Source organism: Centrocercus urophasianus, unplaced genomic scaffold (assembly GCF_019232065.1).
Source record: "Centrocercus urophasianus isolate 14NV4802_14NV808 unplaced genomic scaffold, USGS_Curo_1.0 seq_10, whole genome shotgun sequence".
Taxonomy (NCBI): domain Eukaryota; kingdom Metazoa; phylum Chordata; class Aves; order Galliformes; family Phasianidae; genus Centrocercus; species Centrocercus urophasianus.
Window position 1 is genome coordinate 63,681,259 of NW_024884142.1, and position 24,148 is coordinate 63,705,406.

Below are 24,148 nucleotides of genomic sequence, written 5' to 3' on the forward strand. Positions count from 1 at the left end.
TCCATACTAGATTCATGGAGTACTAGTGCACTTGTCACATGAACTCTGGTACATTAGCAGCCATAAAATCACACAAGGCAGAGTGCCCTGCGTGACTTGATAATGATGATCCCGCTGAAAGCTTGTACAACACCTACTTTTGCCCACAGCTGTGTAGCTATTAATTTTTTCTCCTTCCTCAAAGTTGCATAAGAATAATGGTGGCTCCTGATAGCGTTGCAGAGAGCATAGCTGAGATATCATCAGCCCGCGTGACAGAAGATATAAGCACTTCTTTGGAAGAGTTCATTTCCATTTTAGGTCTACTAAATAAAACTCAGAAAGTGTCCCAAAATATTTTTAATTCTAAATAAACTTTAAGAAAATTGCTCCCTTCAAATTTATATACATTTTATTTACACATTTTGCTTCTGAATTGGTGACATTTATATGTAATATGAAATCTTTTCCTTGTATGTACAGGAAGCTGGAAAATACCATATGAGAGTTACAATAACAAATGGGGTTTAACTCAGCAGACACCAGCATTTTCCTAGTGCATATTCTTGTCACCCTCTCTCATGCAGCAGAACAACATCCCCTCTTTCACTATGGGCAGAAGGTGAAGGAAGAAAATGAAAGCAGGCCAATCTTGCTTCCCTCAAGCTTTTATAAAATATTCAGTGCACTTTCCCATCTCACCTTCTCAAACTGCAGCATATGTTGCAATGTGTCTGGCAGTGTAGGAAGACAAGCTCTTCAAAGCACCATCAGCAATGTACAGTTTTGAAAAAGATCATGGGGGAGGAGTACCTCTCCAAATCTAATTATGCAAAACAGTGCATGTTCTAGATACCAGATTGCCAAAGTTGCTAAAGCAAGGTGGATCCCTCATACACCTTCACAACTATTTGCTTACTGGAACAGTTTTGGTGTTGACTTGTCTTGTGTACTTAAATGGAGCTGCACTTTATTTTTTATGGTTTTATTTTATTTTAATTATTTTTTTGCTTTCTCTGGCCACATCACATGCTCAGAAAGATGCCAATTTTAATAAGTGGTACATATATGATGTTGGCTTCTAATCTACTGAAAAACAATTAGCAATCCTTTGCTTTTCTAACACAGTAACAACATGGCCTGCATAGTTTCAAGGGTTTTAATGTCTGATGTCTTTTGTGATCATAATCTAGACCTACTCTAAACCTGTTCATAGTTAACTTGGAAGATGTTGCAAAATTTTAACTAATACATTTTGCACAACACAGATAGCAGACTGTACCTGAGAAAAATGAAGAAGCTAAATGGTACTGTAGACAGTACAGCCCTCCAGAACTGAAGCAGAAAAATTAAACATTGGATGAAACACAACGGAAACTGGTTTGCAGAAGAGTAGGTCAGTGTCCTAACTACTGCCTTGAGAAAATCAACTCTGCCAGTTCCTTTGTGGGCCATCTATCCCTCTCCTTGCCTGCGAAGGAAAATGGTGCAAACTTTCATAAGTGTCACCTTATTAATACTTTCCAAATCTTGCCTCTTTTCAGTCTTACATTTCACTTTTTTATGAAATAACATACAATTCAAAGCCAGTGAAAACTGTACTTCCTAGAGATGACTCTAGAACTAGGCATTTTATTATTCTGGAATGTTTATATAAACAAACCAAAGAACGGAACTTAGTTTTTCCACTTTAGTTTCAATCTGCAGTATTTGCCTTTTCTATTAAAAAAAAATCTGTTTGCACACGTTCATTTCTCTCTGAAACCTGTTTTTGCAGAAATATCAATTTTGGCTTTTACATTTTTCCACCGATTCTTTTCCTTCCTCCTAAGGGAACAATTCATCCCTCTCTTTCTGCCAAAATGCAGTGATTGCTAACAGAGCTGAAATTTTTTTAGCGTACCTTTTTTATTTCAGTCATTTATATAGCTAGATTTATAACACTCCCAGGATAGTGAAATGTTCACATTTTTAATAGAAAAACAAGCTAAGGCTGAAGTTTCATTGCTTATCACATTAAACACACAAACTTCAACTGCTTCTCATTTTAGCTCATTCTCAAACTCTCTACTAAAATTTTTATTACTGATCATCTTCATTATCACTATAAAAACAGTGTCTTCAGTGCCCGATGGCAGAGATCTTGCTTAGACAAGGCAAGCAGAGGTGCAGGCACTGATCTTTTCTCTGGGGACAGAAACAGGACCTGATGGAGCAGAATGGAACTGCACCAGCAGGAGGTCAGGTTGTGTGTTAAGACATGGTTCTTCAACAGTGGGTAAGTTGAGCACTGGAACAGGCTTCCCAGGGCAGTGGTAATGGCCCCAGACTGCCAGAATTCAAGGAGCATTTGGACAACAGTCTCAGACACAAGGTTTGAATTTTGGGTAGTGCTGTGTGGAGCCAGGAATTAGACTGTGGGCCCCTTCCAACTCAGGATATCCTATGACCTTCTTCATTTGAAAATGATCATCACCCTATCCATATTTCTTTAGGTCTGAGCTGACATTTCAAACATCCCATCCAATTTTCTGGACCAAACAAACCACACCATTTTCCAAAATTAATCCAAAGAAAATAGCCAACCAAGGAAACACTCGGTTCAAGTTCAATGTAACTGCAAAAAAAAACAAAACAAGTTTATGAATTTCCACCTAAGACCATAGAAACAATGTGAGAATTCATACTAATTTGTATGCCTAAGAAATCACACAAATCTGTTAACACATGCTTTCCAAAGCTATGCATAAAATTAATATAAAACATTCATCTTCCAGACACACTCTACTCTGCGTTTTGATGATCCACACTGAAATGTCTCAAACTGTAACTGATGGATCTGATGGCTTTAATGCACTATACAGAAAGAGATGATGCTAAGTTGTTTCTTTAGCTCGCTTTATATGAAATCTAAATATCATCACTTTAGGCTAGAGCTTTCTCAATCACACACCTCATATTGATTAAAAAAATATAACAATAGAAATGACTTATCTATCAGCTGCATTTTCTCACACATTCTATACAAATAATACAGTAACAAAGCAAGAACGTACCTCTAATTGCCTGAGAGTTTGATATCAAGACAAATACTTTTATAAACACAAGGCACAAAGGTGTGTAGTCATGTTCCCATATAACAGCTGGAATTAGCAAAAGCTTTCCGTAGCTGGACAACAGTAATGCCTTGAGAAGTAAAATGAAATCAGACTTCGTTTTTAGCATCTTGGGTCTCCTCCACCACAAGGCAATAAAGATGCCAACCAGAAATGAAGTTTGTTCTAAGAGATAATAAGAGAAGTTGGAAAGAGAAAATGAAGCACCAAAATCAAGTCATTTTTGATACCTTATATTGAAGTGACACTTCTCTAATGCACCTGGGCCACTGCTATTTAAAAGACACATGCAAACACGATCATGATTTGCATCTCCTTTGTTCATTTTAATAGTAATACATTATTACTACTTAAACCAATTCAGCATTATTACATTCAAAATAATCCTATTGCAAAATTCTGCTTGCAAGACTGTCATACTTGTAATTTCTAACATCACGCAGCACAGGTACATGAAACTCTTTTTAACAGAAGGTGAGGTTTTTGTTATTTTCTGTTGGGTATTTTTTTAAATTCAAATTGTCTGTTAGACAGTAAAACAGAGCCATCAGTACATTTCCTTTCTGAAAAGGTCCCCCAGAAATGAACTCATTCATGCAGTATAAGGACGAATACTAAGGTGAAAAAATCATTGAGCTATTCTTCATACCTTCTCCCTGTGTAACTCTGGAACTTATGCAGACATCAGAGCAACTCTCATGACAGCTGTAATAGCTGAATTACTACTGAAATACAAGTTCCAACATTTCTGCTGACATGTAATGAAAACCTACTAGAGCAACATTAGAAAATAAACGATTGAAGTTAGATTCTCAATGTCTAAGGGAAATATTAACTTTTGTCTGCATGTTTGATTTAAAGAATGTCACCTGGAAAAAAAAAAGAGAGAATAAAAGCCTTAATGAAAATAAAACAAAAAGTCTCCCTGCCTCTGACTGTAGTCTTAGAGCACAGGAATATTTTCCTTTGTTTGTTTGGTTTTGTTTTTAAAGAGTTGTCTTTCCTTTTTCCATAAATTGTAAGCAAAATCCTACGATAATGAAGCATCTCCCCATGTTACATATTGACTTTAAAATGAGTAAAACCAACAGGGTCATTTTAAATAGATTAATGTAGAAAGAGGAGCACTCTCTATTATGAGGAACACAAGTGGCAATATATCAGACAAGAGAATGAGGCACAATGTAAACTGCTGAGAATGCTAACGTGCTTGAAACAATGATCATATATAAAAACAGTATCTGGAGCTTTGCACCTTGGAATAAGGCTGAGCTCTATGCTAGTCTTCAAGCTACTTAAACAAATTAAGACTGTTCTTTAAATAGTGCCACTTTTCAGTGATTTGATGTCCAATGCTGATCATGTCAGTCTGAATATCATATCTGTCTGAACTGTAATCAAGTTTGAAACATGAATTCGTAATGAATGAAGGCAAATTAGAGAATGTGTGCATAATCATTTAGCCATGCTGGGTTGGACATGACTTCTACTCTATATTACTAAATCTTGCAATGCAGATTTGCTGAAAGACTTATGAAATTATTGAATGCTTAAGAAGTACATTTGATAGTTACATGAAATAATTATTGTTCTTACCTAAAGAAGCTATAGCAAACATTCTATAAAAATCCCATTCCTTGGCATATCTGATTAAGTCATCAGGATCTGTACTTTGGCTAGAATCCTGGAGTTGCAGCCACCTCAGATAAGCTTCACAGAGTAAACAAAATATGTAGAGCTTCCCATGAAACTGAAAAATGAAAGAATAATAAAAACATAAGTTAAAGCACTAATATTTAATAAGTATTTAAAATACATCCCTATATCTCTAAACAAACAACCTCAAAGGATTTTAATATCTGTTTAGAAATACAAACAAATTATTCTGTTGCATCCCTAGTTTCTCAAATAATCTTTTTAACATCAATTCACGAGATAGGAAAATTAGAGAATGTAGAAAATTGCATGGAAGAAAGTACGTAACTGTAGTTTGCAAGGCCTGTTTTCTAACTTTTTTTTTAACTGAGAAAGCTGTTTCAATTAGAAATATAAAAACAAAACTGTAGCTAATAGTCCTTTGAGATTTTGTGTGTTCTATTCACAATGCTAGACCCTTAATCTGGGAACAGGATTGGTTCACCTAGCTGGTATCAGTGGAAGGGAACAGACTCTGAAGTTTACACCTATTCCAACCAATGTATTAAACCCAAGTATTACCTTTAACCTAAAAATTTACAAAGTAGGTGCATAGCAACTTACATTAATCTTTGTATTGAAAAGAATGTGTCTGTACGCTTGTGCTTTACATAAAATTGCATTAATCAAGATGATGACAGGATCATACTCAATGTATTTATCCACAGGTTTCTGGCACGATTTCTGAAAGTCACAAAATAACAAGAATTAGAAAGAAAAGAAAGCAAGAGTTCATGAAATGTTCCTGAGCTTAGCACAAAAGCATAAACACAAAGTAGCCATTCAATTCTCATTTGTTTGTCCTTAATGTAATCTTTATTTTCAATTGATTTCTAATTCATCCAGAAGAATTGCTTTTTTGCCCTTTGACATTACAGTCAATACAAGCATTTCCATTATAAACCAGAAAGATACACCACCTATTTTTACAGACTTCAGTTTAATACAGATCAACAAACTATGAAGGATGTGCTTATTTCATTCATCATTTACTTCTTTCAAAAGATATGTTTTATCTTCCTATCCTACCTTTTTCTTCCTTTCAAGAAATAAAAATATTTTTTTCCTGTTGCATTGTTCCTCCATGCTGATATAGTCCAGTGTTTCAATTCATTTTTTATTATTTAACAAACAAATATTAATGCATTTAGAAAACTTGAAATGTAGTTTTCACACACAGATATAGCTGAAAAGTCAGAAATTGCCACTGACAGGTGGTAAGACATGAAAAAATATACTTCTCCAATGCATCTGTTGGTTCCTGCTGTGCCTACTAGAGGTTATTTCACCCAGCCCACTGGGAATAGGTTGTCATCAGCCGCTTCAAACTTATGGACTGGCCTGGATGGGTGCCCTCTCCTTGACTTGAGCTAATGAGAGGGGGTAACAAAATTCCCTTGTTGTACTTGTGATCAGAACAGTCTTAGAAAAGGCTGAACCAGCAGACCCCAGAGGAAAGTTGCTTCTAGGGGAGAGCAGAGGAGTAGCAGCAATTGGCCACAGCAGCCACTTCAGCTTAAAAAGGGGCTCTTGCAGAAAGCTGCATGTCTACAGGCCTGCTTTCTTCTGCTACCAATCCTCCAGCTCTGCAACTTGCTTTCTCTAGCTTGTCCTGAGCCAATTCATTCCACTCCCCCAGGCCTCCACATCAGCTGTCATGCTCAGAGTGCAGAAGTCATAGAGTGATCTCTATTTCCATTTTAATGAGCTCACTGCTGGAACACAAATCCACGCACAGCAGCTTTCTGTAACACTGCCACAGTCAAAAACGCAGCATGAGATAACATGAAACTACAGGCAAGCTCCACATCAATTTGACAGTGATTCCTTGTGTCCAAAGTTAACTTTGCCTTGATATTTATCAGAATTACTTTCCGAAAGGTTAAGCATGCAAAAATTTACCAGCAGATTGACTTAAAAGCCCAATATCTATATCAAGAAAAACATTTGAACAAATGAATAAATTGAATAAAGCACCTGAGGAATGCTGCTACCATTAATTAATGTTTCTTGGTCCCAATAAAGAAAAAAGCAAACTCATTTGGATGAGAAAATACTAAGTACAATGACAGTGACAAAGTTAGAAGGAATTAATTCAAAAATAGATGCATTAACCAACAGTTTGATGGATCTAAACCTGAAGCCAGAGGGATGGAAGAAAGGACATAATTAACAAAGAAGACAACAGCTACAGCATTTAATAAGCAAAAAATATACCACAGAAAAAACTGTAACTATAACTGAAGGTACAGAGAGCAGAGCTCAGCGCTGCACCTCCGCTCCCTGTGAGGAGCTGCAGCCACTATAAAGCCTCTCCTCAGCTTCTCTGTTCTGGGCTGTACAGACCCAGGGCCCTCAGCCACCCCCCCCACACCTCACCCTCCAGGCTCTGCCCCATCTTCTAGCCCTCCTTTGGATGCTGTCTGATAGTACGTAGGAAGGAGACTGATACAAACGAACACACAAGCAGCAGTATCACCTGTAATATAGATCTAGTGCTGCACAGCTACAGCCAGCTACAGCCAAATAAATCTACAGCTGTAAAACTGATGTTTAATTCAGCATACTACCAAATATTTAAAAATCTTATTTTACTTGTGTTGATTTAATGGGAAGAAAAAATAACGATATCACAAAAAGCAGCCATCTTCAAGGATTTCTCATACAAAGACAGGCCAATACATTCATGCATGCTTATCTTCTTAAGTTAGATAAGAATCCCGTTCTAAATATAATTTATTTCTATTTGAGCTTTAACTATACAAATGAAGAGTCCTTTTTGCTGACCCAGCCAGTGACCTGGTCAGCGTGAGGTCACTCAGGGACTTGTGAGATCTACAACACATTTCACTGCAGAAGACTTGCACATGCACTGACAAACTTACTGGACAAAATGAAGACAATAATTCTGAAATCATGAGGACATCACAGCATTAATAAAACTTCCAGGATGAAGTTTTCACCATGCCTGGATTTCGGTTATTTTTTTTCCAGCTGCAATACTAAAATATCTTCAGCTAACCTTAAGCACCTAGGAAGCAAATGTGACGAAAGCCTGACTTCAGCCAAACCAACATAAGCAAAGGTTAATGCAGTTCACATACATGTATGTTTATCTTGACAGTTTAAACTAGTTAAAATTATGTAGCTTTATGAACAGTGATAATCCACAGCACTTTCAGAGAAGATCAGTATGAGCAGCTCAGCAATGCAGAACTGCTTGCAACCTCACTTTTAAGACTGGGGTGCATTAAAAAGAGCATGGCCCAGCCCAGGCCCATGATGGTACTGGCCTTCTATGACCGTGTCACTGCCTCAATGGATAAGGGAAGAGCCACCAATGTCATGTAAGGCCTTTGACATGGTACCCCGCAACATCCTTATCTCCAAATTGGAAAGAGATGGATTTGAAGGGTGGACTGTTCAATGGACAAAGAACTGGCTGCAGGATTGACTGCAAAGAATGGTGGTCAATGGCTCAGTGTCTGGATGGAGATTAGTGACCAGTGGTGTCCCCCAGGGGTCAGTGCTGGGTCTGATACTCTTTAATGTCTTCACCAGTGACACTGGGATTGAATGCACCCTCAACAAATTAGCTGATGACACCCAAGCTGTGGAATGCAGTTTACACACGAGAGAGATAGGATGCCATCCAGAAGGACCTAGTCAGGCTTGAACAGTGGGCCCAGGTGAACCTCATGACTGCAAGGTCTTGCATCTGGGTCAGGGCAACCCTCACTATCAAAACAAGCTGGGGAATGAAAGGATTGAATGCAACTCTGCAGAAGAAGACCTGGGGGTACTGATGGATGGGAAGCTGAACATGAGCCAGTAATGTGCCCTTGCAGCCCAGAAAGCCTACCGTATCCTGGGCTGCAAAAAAAGAAGCGTGGCCAGCAGGGAGAGGGAGGTGATCCTGTCCCTCCACTCTGCATTGGTAAAGCCTCACCTGGAGTGCTGCATCCAGATGTGGAGTCCTCAGTACAGGAGAGACACAGACATGCTGGAGTGTGGCCAGAGGAGGGCCACAAAAGATGATCCAAAGGATGGAACACCTCTCCTACAAGGCCAGGCTGAGAGAGCTGGGGCTGTTCAACCTAGAGAAGAGAAGGCTCTGAGGGGACCTGATACTGGCCTTTCAGTATCTAAAGGGAAGCTACAGGGACGATGGAGACAGACTCTATAGCATATTAACAAAAAGCAACCAAAAATCCTTTTTTGTTTATTTTTTGTCCCGTGTAATATGCAAGTCTGAAGATAGCAGAAATCCATCTTATCACCTTGACTGCCTTCTACCTGAAAATACCTGTTGATGGGTCCAGTTTTCAAATAGTCTCTATTTCTGATTTAAGGGAGGGAATCAAGACTACACCCTCTTTCCCCCCCCTTCCCCAGGCAAATACGTAAGTAACACAGTGTGCTAAGTGATCCAACTTCTCCACACACTACAGAGAAACACACCAGAACTTACCCCAGGCCACAACCTACCCTAAACACTACCCAAGCCAGACAGCTGAATGCTGTGTGGATCATAGAATCGCTCAGGTTGGAAAAGACCTTAAAGATCATCCAACCGCAGAGTCCAACCGCAACCTAACCCTACTGCCCTAAGTAACAACCCTAAATCATGTCCCCGAGCACCGCATCCAAACGGCTTTTAAACACATCCAGGGACGGTGACTCAACCGCCTCCCTGGTGAGCCTATTCCAGAGCTTAACAACGCTTTCTGTAAAGAAGTTTTTCCTGACATCCAACTTAAGCTTACCCTGGCGCAACTTAAGGCCATAAAGCAATAGCTGAAAGCACCGCCGCAAACGCCACAGCCGCGCTGCCCCAGGCCCGCTCCCGCCCGACTCACGCAGACAGCGATGCGGAGCACGCCGTGCCGGTAGTCGCGGTAGAGCTCCGCCGCTTCCTTACTGCACTCCACGCATCGGTAGTCGCCCCGCTCCGCCATCGCACGCCAAAGCACGGCCCGCCCATCGGCACTTCCAACCGCCTCGTTTCCGCGTTCAGAAACGAAAGAAGGAAGGTCCCTCACGCGGTTCATACCGGGAGTTGAGGTTTTCTCCCGCCCCCCGGCAGTGAGGCAGCCCAGCGGCAGGACTCCATACCCCACCGGGCAGCGCGGCAGCTCTCTGCTCCGCCCCCCATCTCCTCCCGCGGGAGGCGCTCTTCTCCCCGGGCGCGGTGCGGGAGCGGTGCGCATGCGCCGCGCGAAGATGGCAGCTGCCGGCGGACTCGGCTCCGCGAGGGGGTTGTGGGCGCTGCTGTTAGTGCTGGCCCTGGCCCGGATCGCGGTGGCTCTGACCGAGCAGTACCCGACCCTGTCTCTGCTCAAGCAGGAGCTGCACCAACAGCGCCAGGGTCTGGCGGGGGGCTGCGCCTCGGCAGGCGAGTGGGCAGAGCAGTACTCGGCGGAGTGCGGTGAGTCGGCTAAGCGGCCGTCAGCCCGGGGCTCCGCGCGGCCCTGCAGGCACGGACTGGGGCGGAGCGAGGCTGCCGGCCGGCCGGCTGCTGTGCGGGGGCTGCCCGCGCTGCGGGGCCTGCTGGTTCTGGGCTGTGTGTGTACAGGGTCGAGAGTCCCCGTACAGAAATGCTAGATCAGGGTAGCGAAAGCTTCTCGGCTGAACTCAGCCCCAGCTCGCTTCACGCTTCAGTACAGACCCGAAAAGACTTTCACCCAGTGCTAAGGTGAAATCGGTGTCAGGTGTGAGTTAATAAACAACAAAGTGTTTTATGGCCTTTCTTGTCCTAGTGAGGCACAGCTGATTGGCTCCGTTGGCAGTGTGTGTGGAAGGTTAGGGTTCGATTTGGTGGAAGATGTTCTTTTAAAGAGCTTGGAGTAACTGGGATCCATCCCTGGTGCTCTGCTTCAATCATCACCTGCATTTGCTTTTGATATTTACTGGTAATCACATAGCTGGCAATTAAAAACCAGCACGGTAACCCTGAGATAGCAAGGATTGGGCTGGTACACAGCTATTTAAATCTTACTGCTGAATGAATAGCCAGTTTAGAAGTTCCCTTAAGCTTTCATCTGTTGCTTTAGTTCTCCTTTCCCAGAAGCTGAGAACCTTGTTGTCTCACAGCATTTCTCTTGCAGCCACCACAAGATCTGGGCTACTTTCTTTGCTGTTTGTGCTTTAGGTTGTCAAGAAGCAATGTTGTACAGATGTGAGTGTACCTAACCTAACAGGGGCGGAAGGGTCTTTTCCCCCTATGCATCATGAAGATAGACTGTTATTATGCTCTGCCACCTCGTTCAGAAATTCTTTCACTAAATGTTCACTGCTGTACAGAAAACGGTTCTGGTGGTTGTAAGCCACATCTCCATCTTTTCATTTTGACTTGAGAAACTAAGTTTGCTCAGCAGGCCTGATGGATGGCTGCTAGCTGTCACTGACTTTGTGACAGCACCGATATGGCGCAACTCGTGTGTTAATGATGCTGCTGCTGCCTATGGCATGGGAGAGGAAAGTTCTGAGCAACATTAAGGATAGGGCACAGCTGAAACCTCCCAGCAGCAATGCTTTCGTTCTGGAAACTATGTATCGTGAGCCGCTGTTCTTACAGTGCTTCCCAGCTTTAAACTTTGACCTTCTGCTTTTCACTAGTCCTGCCTCTGTTGTGTGGCTCAGCTTAGTTCCAAGTTTCTCTTTACAGGGGTTGACTTTATATACTACTTAACTTCCTTATGAGAAGCTGTTGCTTTTTTTTCTTTGGTCTATGTTTGAGAGAAACGGAGAGTTAGCTAACTGCAGGCTGAGACCTCCATCAAAATCCATGCATAGCGCTTCTTCCAGAAGTTAATGCAAACACTCTCTCCCCATTACCTTTCAAACTTACTGCTACTACTCTTTTTTCAAATGTAATATCTGGTACTTGTGATACAGAATAAAAGAGATAATACTGTCTGCTTGCTTTTTCTTGTTTGCTTTTGCAGCTTTTGAAACTTGTGTTTCAAGTTGGTAGAAGCTTTAGGATCTGAAGACTGAAAAGCTAAATTCTTTTGGGATAGCAGTAAAAGCACCACGTAGATCAGATAGTGACTTCAGTGTGGGCTTTTGTTAATTTGTTTCTGGTTTTGTTGTTGCTGTTGCTGTATGCTTTGTTAGTCTCTTTCTTTGCTGTCTTGGGCTGTGTTTGGCTTTCTCTCATTTCTAGGATAGAGGCAATCTTGGGCTTTCTGTACTGGCATCCTTAGTAATATTTGTGAAAGACTTTCTGTATGTTTAGTTTGTTGCTGTTTGCTATATTTTTCTCTACTTTTTGTAGTCTTCATTTTGTCTGTTACCTGGATTTCTAGCAGCAGATCTTTCTCTTCCTCTTTTCCATTTATCTTCCTCTGTAGAATTGGAATGATGAGTTGAGCTTCAATTTCTTGGACGAGAGAATATCGAAGGGGAATACATCTACTGCTTCCAGTTTCTTTCCCTTTTATTCCTCCCCTAACTTTTTAAACTGTTTTTTTTCCCCCATGTATTTTTAGTCAATAGCACGAACAGAATAGTGAATGTGAGGAAATATAGCAGTGAAACATATGTGACTTCTTCAGGTATTAATTATCACTCTTTTCCCCTAGATTCATCATTTTTGCACTTCCAGGAATCAGACTGTGACTTAAGAAGCTCTTCATCTTGTGAGTCCTTGCTTTCTCTCAACACAGAAAAAATTCTGGTATGCTATCAAAAATGTAACGTGTACAAAACAAATCTAAATAGACTGTTGAACTGCCTTGAACTACATAACTAGTTTGAATTAATTTCAATCAAATAGCCGTAAGTAAAATGTGTTAATCAGTAGGCGTATGTCCCCAAAAGCTCAAGTATGAATCAACTAAAGTTGGTTGTGAAAGAATGGCTCCATAGTACTCCATCATGAGTCTCTAGGGTTCCCAGCAGTTTATACTTATTGAATCTGGTCGGATCTGTCCAGTCCAGGAGTACCAGCAGTTCTTTCTAAGGCAATTAAATATATATTAATTTGTTATAAGTTTCCTTGTTTCAAAAGTATTTTTTGAGTGTACTTTTTTCTTTTTCTGTTTGTTTTAAGAGATCAAGAATACGTTTAATTTGAAGCTGATGCAGTGATAAATTCTCAGTCAGTTCTCGAAGGCAGAATGGCTTGTAGTTTGTTGCATGTAGAGCTGCAGGATATCTAACTAGTGACTGGATTCAGAATTTGTTGAAGTGTGTATCACCTTCACGTTGTGAGGAGTTAAATACCAAAAATAACTTTCTGAAGTATATCTTCCGGAAATTGCCTTTGGACAAATGATGATGCAAAAAGATTGGTTTTGGAGGTCTGTGGTTTGTAAATATTTGTGCAATGTAGATTGGTATACCTGTTGAGCCCTGCTTATTCTTCTGTTCTACTTAATTATTTTTAGTTAATGACAAAAGAACTATCCCATTCCATTTTACTGAGTAGGCTGTTAATTCTCTACATTACATCTGAGCTCGCACATCATTTCTAGTTTCAACAAAACCAATTTTTAAGAAAAAACATGGTTTGCTAATCTTAAAATGTTGTTTAAAGCTCTGAATTTGAAAAGTGGACTACGCTTTCTTCTCATTAGGTATACAGAGCAGAAAGTGTTCTTTTGATTTAGGATGGTTACTTTCACACCTGTGGGTCACTGTAATACCTGTCATGCTGTCATGGGTACAAGTGATAGGACTTCTTTTGATTGAAGGAGACAAAAAAAAAAAAAAGGGAGGAAGACAAAGTGCAGTCTTCTCAGAGATGAAGATAACAATGTTCTCTGAAGTTTAAAGTGTTAGACTGTTAGACTATCTTCTGCAAAGTAGAATATGCGGAGACGCACAGTTTACCCGAAGCAAAAGATCTGAACTCTGAGAGAAATTCATTTTTCCATTCTTATGTCTTAGGACAGTTTTGAAGGCTTTTATTTAATAAGCATTTTGAATTTTCTTAACATGTACTCCTCTGGTAGGCTTGCAGCTGTCTGTGGAATACAGTTATGAAGGTGAACAGGGTACAGTATTTCTGTATTTTAGTTTTTGTCTTTGGCAAAATCATTTTCCGTAGATAGGCTATTTGAGGAACATAAATTTTAATCTTTGCTCAAGCTGCTGTAGTCTCATCCATAAATATAGGTTGTTAGAAGAGGACAGCCTTTTTCCTTTAATACGGCACTGCAAAGTTAAGCTTGTCTTTCATTGCTGGAGCCATTTTCTTTTCAATGTTTCATTTTATTTTACTTTTCCATAGTACTCTTACCTTTGTAGAGACAAAGAAATTATCAATGGGGTGAAGAACAGAAGCTTTCCTATGAGCTGGAATGTGTTAAACTTATAAAACTTTATCTTAGCTGTAGTACAGAAATGGCAACCACCACTGAAATGCCGATAAGGTCCTTTAATCTGAAATGTTTGGCTAGCCTTTGTTAGGAAGAACAGCAGAATCTTACTGAATAACAGTTTTTCTCCCTGCAGAAGACTGGGACTGTATTTGTTTTCATTTACAGCAATCGCATTGGTCTTAACATTTTGATTTAAAGTATTCTCTGTTAAATTTCTGTTAAATTGTTTACCATTGTTTGCTAAACGCTACAAACCATGATGTTTTACAGAGTCAAGCAAAGTCACTTGCAGAGCAAAAGAGATTTCCATTCGCTACTGACAATGACAACACAAATGAAGAATTAGGTAAGCTATCTTATAAGGTTTGTGCAGGTGCATTGCATGCTCACTGGTAGCACTGAATATTTTGAAGCTAAACTAACAATTCCTAGGTGATACATTAATTTAGAATGATCCTAAAAAGCCTAGAGAGTTTTCTTTGGAGTCTTCCCAAGAATCCTTCCTGCTGTGATCACTGGAATTCTTCACTGCATCTGTTTATGAAAGTGATTCAGAAGTCATTGTTAAATCCTATTAAAAAGTGTCAGATATATTTCCCCTTTTCTGTCATTACTGATGTCTAAAACTATTCAAGCATCCTGAAAAATTTACCCGTAGGATGTGGTTTCTGTCAAGCATAGATCCATACATTCTTCCCATCAACACAAGCAGTTTTTGTCCTTTTGCAATCCACTACTTGCTGATGTTTTTTTTCAAAGTACACTTGGGGCAGAAGATGGGGGCATTTCCTCATTGATTTATTTGAATACTTTTCTCGAAAACTTTGAGGAAGAAGTTGTTCTGATTCTCCAAATGTGTTCTCATCAGAAGCAGAGGTACTATGAGGGAGCAAAGGGATTACTGAGAGTGTATTTCAAGGAAGACAGCAGACTATCTTGTATAATGTCAAGGGGAGACTTTACTCATAATTTGTCTAAGAAAGTGAAAACAATTGAGTGTACTTTTGTTGATCTAACTTCTGTTTTCAAGGATTTATCTAGCAAAACCTGCGGGCTTCATCTCTTTTTCATTTATCCAGCAAACCTAACTATATTCATAGAATCGTTCAGGGTATCTGAACTTCCATCCAGCAGAAAAAAAAATAAATAAAAATGATGCCATTAATACCTGCTCTGTGGACTCAAGATTATACCAGGTGGTCCCAGTTCCTGTGTTTGGTCTGTAGGCTGGCACCTATGCACTGCCAAAAGATTGTGGTTCTGCCTGTCTGAAGAATAAATATCTTTGTCCTGTAAAAATGTTTTTGTTCTAATTGGCTTATTTATCTCTTTATGGTTGAGTAGATAATTGAGCTGATATCCAACCATAATGTATGCTTGGATACTTACTCCTAAAACTAATTAGAAGCGTGGGGAAAGGCAAATCCCAGTACTCAGTTCTACTGTCAGCTGTTGATGTGAACTGCATGGAGAAAAGTTTTACCTTTCATGGTTATAGTCTGTAAAATGCTTGGTTCATGTAGGCACTGTGAGCAGATATTAGTCCAGAAATAAGAACTGTGAGAGATTTAGGACTGCTTATTTTAGCATATCATAGTTATTCAGCTGTCACAGATGAACTTCAGTTGCACAAGCACAACAACTTTTAAGTCTTGTGACCTGACTGTTTTTCTGTCTTCTGGGGATTATAGGATCATAGACTCCTTAGAGTTGGAAGGGGCCTTTAGAAGACATCTTGTCTAACTTCCCTGCAATGAACAGGGACATGCACAGCTCAATTAGGGCTGGATCCAGCCTCGCCTTATCAGTCTCCAAAGAACAAACAGGTTTCTAAAAACAGTCGTTGGTTTCCTTATTGAATACTTGGATTCTACTCTAAAGTAAGAATGCAAAAAACTTTAAACCTTTCATATCTTAAAATGTGAAGATTGTGCTTTTCAATCTCATCATAAAAACAACAGAATCACTTCAGTATTTTTCTCGATACTTCTTGTGAAGGAAAAAAATCATAAGCTAGTAAAGTTGAGCAAAACATGTTCAAATGAGTAAAATCAAATTCTTTCTAATGGAAGTGTCAAAAAAGTATTTGTGTTAGCCAAGTTCACAATTTGAGGGGTCATCTAGGGCCATCAAATGGGGTCGTGGTGTCTTTTCTAGTTCCAAGCACTTTGGACGCTAACGTGAACTCTTTCCTGTACAGCTTGTAAAAAGGAGAGGGGTAAAGCAAATACAGAACTCCAAAACAATTCTGATGAACGTAATCCAAATTGAATAATTAACAAATGGTAGGTAATGGTTGAAGAAAGCAATTTTTAGTGGTGGTTTAGAAAACCCTTGGCCTGTCTTCCTCTTCAATGCAATATAAGTACTAATATAGCTTACAACTTGGTTGTATTTAATATATGTATTTTAAAAAAAAAACTGTTTTTTGATGTTTTACTGACACTTGTAGTTTCTTGTTAGCAATTGCTTACGTGTTGATTGGCAACGGCTTGTATGATGAAGCCATACGACAATTTTCAACAATGCTGCAGGTAAGTTTTCTTTTTGGGCTCTTTAAGCAAAATATAGCATTAAAAGGAAAAAACCCCACTGCATTAAGTTATCTGCTATGACTTATGGCTTTTACTAAAACAGGTATTGAATTAAGGTTTTTAAAGTGAGAGCAATTGCTCTGTTATTTGTTCTTTTTTTTTTTTTTTTTTGCATCCAAACGTAAGCAGGCTCTTAAAGTCGGGTGATTCATATCGCTTTTGGTGGTTATTTTTCTCATCTGTAGGAATAATGTTTTTATGACTTCCTGAAGAAAGGATATCTTCAGAAACTGACAGGTGCAAAATTGAAGCTCCTTTAATTTCTGTCCTAGGGTGTAAGCAGAGATCTTTTTAATTTTTGTGTGTGTGAATGTGTGTGGGTAGAGGTGGGCTGCAGTTGTTACTAGTAACATACGCAGAAAACTAAATGAGATCATTTGTTGGTAGTGTCAAATATCCTGCTGTGTTCTCAGTGATATTCTGAATCTTCTATGAATGTAGGTAGCCACATAAGAACAAACGAACAAACAAACAAAATAACAAAACACCTAAAGCTGATTTCAAACTACTGTATTTGCCTGGCTAAGAACCTGTGACTACTAGAAGTATGTGCCTGGCTTTTGTTCTAAACTGATTGTAGTACACAAATGTAAGTGATAAGTAGGAAATATTGCTGTGTATTTCAATTCAAATCACGTATGGCTCATATTTAAATTGAGTGAAAGTATAGCAGTTCAACAAAATAATTGTAGGGAGCTTATCAGAGGGCAAAAAAGGTTTGAAGCAGTTTTTTTTTCTTCCTCAGGTATATAGAGATCTGCCATTGGCTTGTTTCTTGTATGAGGAATTATTTAATTTGCTTGTCTTTCTAATGACAAATTGTGCTTCCAAAAAGTACTGTAATAATAAGACACTTCCTGCATTCTTTTGAGTAAGAAGGTGAAGTGTCAAGATAAGCAAGATACAGGAACTCTAGAAAGTTGCTATGAAAACTGTGTGTATAATAGATTTGTGAGGCACGCATTTAGTTTGAAATCATGATATGATTGGATGCCTCAGAGAATGTAAACTGACTGTGATTTCTCGTCTTCCATAATTTTAATAAACACAAAGCAAATATTAGAACGCTTAACAGAACAAAACAGTCATGTTTAATCACTGTATTAAAAGTAGAAAAGTTACTGAAGCTGACATTGACAAGTGTACACTTGGAATCAGCTGAAGTCTGGCTAACTGTCAGTACTGGTTATACTACTTATCTGTTGTTTAGTCAATGAAGTAGTTTGTTTCCTGGCAGTTGTCCCAGGTAAATGAGACCAGACCTATTCTACAAACTGCTGTAGCACAGCTGTGTACCTGTTTGCAGTTATGGTGTGTGATTCCTGACTGACTTTTAGAGGAACAATGGCAGTATAGACATAATTGTGCCAGGAAAACCTTCTTGCAATTGTAATTCTTCATATTTGGATGGGAAACTGTGGCTGGATTAAATTTTATTGGACAAGATTTTTTTACTGCTAGAATCCATCAGAATCTAAACTCATTTCTTTTCTTTTTTTATAAAACTAAATCATAAACACAACTAGAAGAAAGGAATATAAAGGTATACCTTTATCTCTTCTGTATTTTGCTCTTGGGTGCTTTTGCTATAAATTGGTGTTTAAAAAAAAAAAAATAAAATAACCCTATGTGGATAGCATTATTTCTCATAAATCTCTTCTTTTTCATCAGATTAATGGAGACGTTTAGCTCGTTTTCCTGACAAATAATTCCTCAACAATTCCTGTAAATTAAATTGGAAGTTGTGAGCACGTGAAAGTATAGGTTGTAACACAATCAACTTAATATCTTTGTCTGGCAACTGTGATTGTGTATCGCTTACTGGTTAATGCTAACAAGAGTTGAACATACTCTGAAGTAAAATGCTTATTTTTTTAACTGACTGTAGTACTTGCTTACAATCTAACAGGAAGAACCAGAGCTGGTGAGTGCAATTTATGGACGAGGGATAGCGTACGGGAAAAAAGGACTCCATGTAAGTAAATAATTATTGAAAGTAAAACTTAATGAATTATTTGAATCTAAACTATAAGAAGACCTGTCATAGAAGGAAGAGCTAGATTGATTAGAACTTGATAGGTACGTACCAAATTGCTTTGTGCTGTCTTGCTATAGTGGTGCTGAAGTACTCCACCTTTCTCTGAGTAGATACTCAGTAACATAGTGATCTCTTGTCATAGAATCATAGAATCATTTTGGGCTGTACTACTTGGCCCATGGGTACATTATCTTTATGTGAGTGTGGAAATAAAGCAACGTGAAGCAAGGGTGCTAAAGGAGAATATAGGTCCAATTGTGAGTGGTGAATAATAAGGCTGAGGTCTGGGAGCCACATCCACTGGAAAGCATTAACTAAAAAGGTAACAAGCAAAATCTTCTAAGAGATGGTTCTTTCAACTCCCACTGAATTTAGTTTCGTATCTTGTCAGTGTTTAGAAATGAAGAAGCAACATGGAATGACCATTAGCTCTTGCAATCCTGTAGGCTTTGTATTGCTTCTTGATTGCCACACTTCATGAAATTTGTATTTCTTTTACTTTGTTCAAAAAGATTTGAAATAATTATTTAGGGCTGCTCAAAAATTTATTGAGCAAAAGAAAGTTTTAAACTAACTTGAGTTTCTGTAGCTCGTGATTAAGTAGTTTCTGGATATTGTAGGGGGAAAATAGCAGAATTCAAGTTCTTGAAAATTTACTTTGTGCAGGATCTTTAATTCTACTAATAATCAGCAATTACAGTTGCTGATGGGAGGTTAAAATCTCTCATATTTGCACGTGTTTAACACCATTGTAGTTTGTTGAGTTATATTGGAAGTTTGGACAGTTTTCCTTCATGAAAGGTGGCTTCTGTGAACAATACTGTTGAATTACAAAAAGATGGTGATTAGCACCTTGGAAATGTCTTTGCCTTAAAAAAGATGAATGAAATCTAATTGAGAACTTGCCAGTTTTTGGTTTTGTTTTTTTTTTTTTCTTTTTTGTAGCTGAAGTAACTGCTCCCATCCTACAATTGATTGAGGGATGTATAAAAACTCAGACTAGATACTGATGTCATCAATCTGTTCGCTGGAACTCCTAACATTAAGTTATAGATGGTACTCATGAAAACACTGTTGTGATTTCATGTGAGAGCTTGATCCAGCTTTCCTCCCAAGAAAGATAACTGGATCTGTAAGCTCCATGTTTATGCAGTTACATAAATGAGCTACTAGAAGGGGAACACACAGTTGATACGTACAAGCAGTTTGTTTCTGTAGGAGTTTTTTCAGTTATTTGTTGTGTACTGCACGTTAGTCTTGTTAGCGAAGGTGTGTAAGGCGTCTTTACCAAATTAGTTTTTCTTTGGTCTTTGCAGTGTATTACTGTAGGCATGCACAGTTGTTTACCTTGTTTTTCCTCTCATTTCAGGATATGAAAAATGCTGAACTTGCTCTTTTTGAGCTTAGTAGGGTAATCAGCCTAGAGCCAGATCATCCTGAGGTATTTGAACAGCGAGCAGAAGTGAGCAATTTTTTCTCTTTTCATCCTTTTGGAAGTCATTGCTGTTATATAGTGTTTTCAGTGTAATTTCTGGAATGTTTACCTTTAAAATTAAACATGGCATTATACTGTAGCCAGTGAAATAGCACTATGTGTTGCAGCTTATTATTAGTACAAGTTGGCAAAATACCCACCTCACAAAGAACAAGTTTTTAATCAAATGCTTTGATTTTATGTTTATGAATATAAATAAAATGTCATTCAGAGATGCAAATGATTGTTTTTCAGCCAGTTAAGCTATCGAAAATGGATTTCAAGAAGTTGAGTAAGATAACTCAAGAGCGTGCTTAACTCAAAATAATGCATATTAATAGTAAATGCCATAATATGAAATAGTAAGTCATAGTTTTCATGTTTTTAATTGCTTTTAATACATTTTGTAGTAATGTTTATCTAAAAGATGTGAAAGATGTTCATTTGAAAGGAAAATGGACAACTTTTGGGTGGAATGTTTTGCCTTTATTGAAAAGGATTATGAGAACATCTTAATTACTTTTCCAGTTGATTATGTTGGGATTCTTTGAAATACAGTATTTTTTCTTTGACTTATTTTTATTTGAAATACTAAGTTTCTGTAAATAGTGGTCATAGTGAAGTACAGTTGTATCCCGGGGGAAAATGTTTTCAGATGTTCCATTTTGTTTATAAGAGTTTTGTTTTATTTTGTTTTGTTTTTAAAAAAAGCACTGAAACATATATGTTTATTTCCTTCTTAGATACTTTCCCCACTGGGACGAATCAGTGAGGCATTATCTGATCTCACCAAAGCCATACAGTTACAACCATCAGCACGGCTCTATCGACACAGAGGTACCCTGTACTTCATATCTGAGGTTAGTAGATCTGGGGGATCCTGTTTGGTTCTGGTTGTGTGGGTATTTCTGTTGCTATCTTTCTTTGCTTTTAGTACCAGCTGTTACTGTTGTTCAAGAGCATCTTTGGTATTTAAATGAAAAAAAAAAAAACAACAACAGAAGTCCTGTTTTTTCTGTATTTAATTTTGCAGCAGTTCAGAGGTATTCAGTTGTTTCATCTGCTTATCTATTTAATGCAGAGAGAAGCTGTATGGTTTACTTTAACTGCACATCTCTAATTATTTTGTTCACTCAAGAAATCAGATATAGATGTAGTTTGTTTTGATTTATAACTTACAGCTACGTGTAGGCAGTATTTTGGATATCAGTCTCAAAAGGAAAAAAGATATGGCCAATGCAATAATTACCATGTATCTTAATAAGTAAATAAATACAAAAATTCTAATATTCTATTTTGTTGTGTGTCAGTTGTCGCACACGTTAGAGATGTTATTTGTTTTACACTAAGGATTGTCTGAATGCTGAATAGCTGATAACTCACTTGATTCTGATCTCGCTTTCTGTCTGGCTATTTTTTCAGTTTTCTGTCTGTCATATAGCACTTGCTGAAAATCAGGTTGGAAATGTTATGATGCGTTTCTCGTTCTATGATATTTTGAGTGGCAGTTGTTGCTGCTTAACCCTGAGGCTAACTTTCTATATCAAACAAAATTTTATAGTTTAATTTTATGGAGATACAAATTTGTGTTCCTCTTCATTTGTATTTTTCCTCTGTCATCTGAAATGTGCTTTATTGTAGGATTATGCAACAGCCCATGAAGATTTTCAGCACTCACTGGAACTGAACAAAAACCAGCCTATAGCTATGCTTTATAAAGGCTTAACATTTTTTCACAGAGGACTTTTGAAGGTATAGTAGTATTAAATAATAGCTTACATAGAACAAGCTAGATGTTGATATAGTTTTTTCTCACACAAAGTTTTTTTTTGAGGCATAAGAGTACAAGCAAAATGAAAATGCAATTGCTTTTGGTTCCATTGCTAACAATGTAATGCTCCATAATATGACATGTGAGTACTGGTGACCTTGCTGGATATTGATGAATATACAGAGCATAACTGATGATGTGTTTATGTAGTGCTTTCAGAGATGTTTGTATTTGGCATCCGTAAGATCTTTATGATTTTTTCCATGGAATGAAGACTCCCTAGAGGTTGGGGATGAAGAGGAAATCGTGCTAAATTATTCCTTGAATGGGCTAGAAGAGGATCAAGGGAACTGCTAATATTATGTTGGTGTCTTTATAGGAAGCCATTGAATCTTTCAAAGAAGCTCTGAAACAAAAAGCAGACTTCATAGATGCCTATAAAAGTCTAGGACAAGCCTACAGGTAATGACAGTCAGAAATAGTTTTAAACTCTTTTTCTATATAATTATTTAAAATGTGCTCCTAAATTTCACACATTTGTTACAAATCCATACAGAACTGCATGTATATTTGGTGGGTTCTCAGGCCAGTATGGCATGTCAGGTGTTCAATATGAATTATTTCCGGGTTTCCTTTATAGTTTTAATTCAGTTCCCAGGAGCTCCTGGTCAAAGGTTAGGTGAGTAGCAGATATTTAGAGTACCTAAATCATCTCACAGATGTTTTCTTTAACAATGAAAACACTTAGTACAAAATATGGTTTTGTATTTCATTTGATTATTGTGCTCATTAGTTGCTGAGATTATTGTGCTACTTAAATTTAGGAACAACACACTGTATTGTGAATGTGGCTTCTTTTGCAGCAGTTGTCTGTTAGATCCTTTATAAGTTTATCTCTTGTCACAACTGCAATTTTGAGATTTAACCTTGCTAGGCTATTTTTAATGTAGTCATGTAGTTACTTTCACTATCAATTAGAGGAAAAGAAATTCCAAGCTTGATTTAAGTAGTACTCACATTAATTAAAAAAAAAAAAAAATTAAATTACATAAAAAATGATATTTTACTGTTGAATGAAATGTGTTACTCTAAGGGTGGTCTGCAGATAACTGTTAAGGAGAAAAATATGCATACCTTGTAGATGAGAAGATAAATTAATTGTCAACTGATAATCTCTGCATGCTGTAGTTCTTTCCCCAACCTGCTGTCTCTTGTCAGTTCTTTATTTCATATTTTAATTTATTATCTTTGGACATTGCTGATCTACAATGTGGATGCTGCTGCTGCAAGAATGTATCTTAAGGGTTTATTTAGGCAGAGTTGATACAAAAGTGTTAATTACAGATTTTTAGTTACATAATTGTGCTCTTTTTCTTCGGGCTGTATGCTTCCTTCAGCATGCAGAAAATGCATTAATCCACTGCTTTCAGTGAAAACATTTGTTGTAGAATCATTGAATATCCTGAGATGGATGAAGAATCCACCCATAAGAATTGTTGAGTCCAACTCGTTGCTCTATACAGGACCACCCAAAAATCAAGTCATATGTCTGAGAGCCTTGTTCAGATGCTTCTTGGATGCTAGCAAGCTCAGTGCCATGACCACTGCCCTGGGGAGCCTGTTCCACACCTCAACCACTTGCTTTGGCCGCTAAAAAAACAGTTGCAGAATTCTTGCATTGCTTAAGGAAATTTTCCCATGATACTGCATTCCTTTTTAATGATATCTACTGTGGACACATGAAAACAACTTTTTTTTTTTTTCTTTTCCCTTCTGTATTCCTCGCTTTACGCTTTATGGAACTTTTTAGGGAACTTGGAAACTTCGATGCTGCTACAGAGAGCTTCCAGAAGGCTTTGCTGCTAAATCAAAATCATGTCCAAACATTACAGCTGAAAGGAATGATGCTTTATCATCATGGTAGCTTAGATGAAGCGCTGAAGAATTTTAAGGTATGCAGTGGAAGGGCTTAAGTTAAAAAATTTAAAAATGTTTTAACGAGGAGTAGCAAACAAGAAATGTTTTTTAAAAAAAAAAAAAACACGAGTTTTTACATTCTGAATGCAAAAATGATTGTGTATGTGTACTAAAACAGTTTTGAAGTCTGTTGTAAAAAAAAAAAAAAAAAAAAAAAAAAAAAAAAAAAAAAAAA

At 38.0% G+C, this 24,148-nt stretch overlaps 2 protein-coding genes across 4 annotated transcripts in view; one reads left to right on the forward strand and one right to left on the reverse strand.

Annotated features, from left to right (window-relative positions):
• Positions 1 to 369: 369 nt before the first annotated feature.
• Positions 370 to 9,790, reverse strand: ARV1 (ARV1 homolog, fatty acid homeostasis modulator). Of its 2 annotated transcripts, none has more exons than XM_042825763.1 (5): positions 9,650 to 9,790; positions 5,355 to 5,474; positions 4,692 to 4,845; positions 3,036 to 3,260; positions 370 to 2,596 (listed from the first exon to the last, which is right to left on the reverse strand). In XM_042825763.1, exons 1-5 carry the CDS (start codon positions 9,746 to 9,748, stop codon positions 2,490 to 2,492), a joined length of 705 nt encoding a protein of 234 aa, XP_042681697.1. In that variant the 5' UTR covers positions 9,749 to 9,790; the 3' UTR covers positions 370 to 2,489. The 2 variants fall into 2 exon arrangements, with proteins under 2 accessions (XP_042681697.1, XP_042681706.1); XM_042825772.1 differs by lacking the exon at positions 9,650 to 9,790 and adding an exon at positions 7,676 to 8,168.
• A 208-nt stretch (positions 9,791 to 9,998) lies between these two features.
• TTC13 (tetratricopeptide repeat domain 13) overlaps positions 9,999 to 24,148 on the forward strand; it is a 37,206-nt gene continuing 23,056 nt past the window's right edge. Inside the window, exons 1-10 of one of the 2 annotated variants that reach the window (XM_042809197.1) lie at positions 9,999 to 10,218; positions 12,377 to 12,471; positions 14,390 to 14,465; positions 16,583 to 16,653; positions 18,623 to 18,688; positions 20,121 to 20,213; positions 20,969 to 21,085; positions 21,867 to 21,977; positions 22,376 to 22,458; positions 23,807 to 23,948. In XM_042809197.1, coding sequence (XP_042665131.1) covers positions 9,999 to 10,218; positions 12,377 to 12,471; positions 14,390 to 14,465; positions 16,583 to 16,653; positions 18,623 to 18,688; positions 20,121 to 20,213; positions 20,969 to 21,085; positions 21,867 to 21,977; positions 22,376 to 22,458; positions 23,807 to 23,948 — 1,074 coding nt within the window. The remainder of the gene's footprint in view (positions 10,219 to 12,376; positions 12,472 to 14,389; positions 14,466 to 16,582; positions 16,654 to 18,622; positions 18,689 to 20,120; positions 20,214 to 20,968; positions 21,086 to 21,866; positions 21,978 to 22,375; positions 22,459 to 23,806; positions 23,949 to 24,148) is intronic. The other variant, XM_042809203.1, reaches the window with a different exon arrangement.

Excerpts from the sequence above, each read along its gene's own strand:
- ARV1 (XM_042825763.1), bottom strand. The coding sequence starts at position 9,748 with ATGGCGGAGCGGGGCGACTACCGATGCGTGGAGTGCAGTAAGGAAGCG. Across the intron at positions 4,846-5,354 it reads TTTTCAATACAAAGATTAAT|TTTCATGGGAAGCTCTACAT; the intron begins GTAAGTTGCTAT and ends TTCATTTTTCAG. Across the intron at positions 3,261-4,691 it reads GTTTGCTATAGCTTCTTTAG|AACAAACTTCATTTCTGGTT; the intron begins GTAAGAACAATA and ends ATTATCTCTTAG.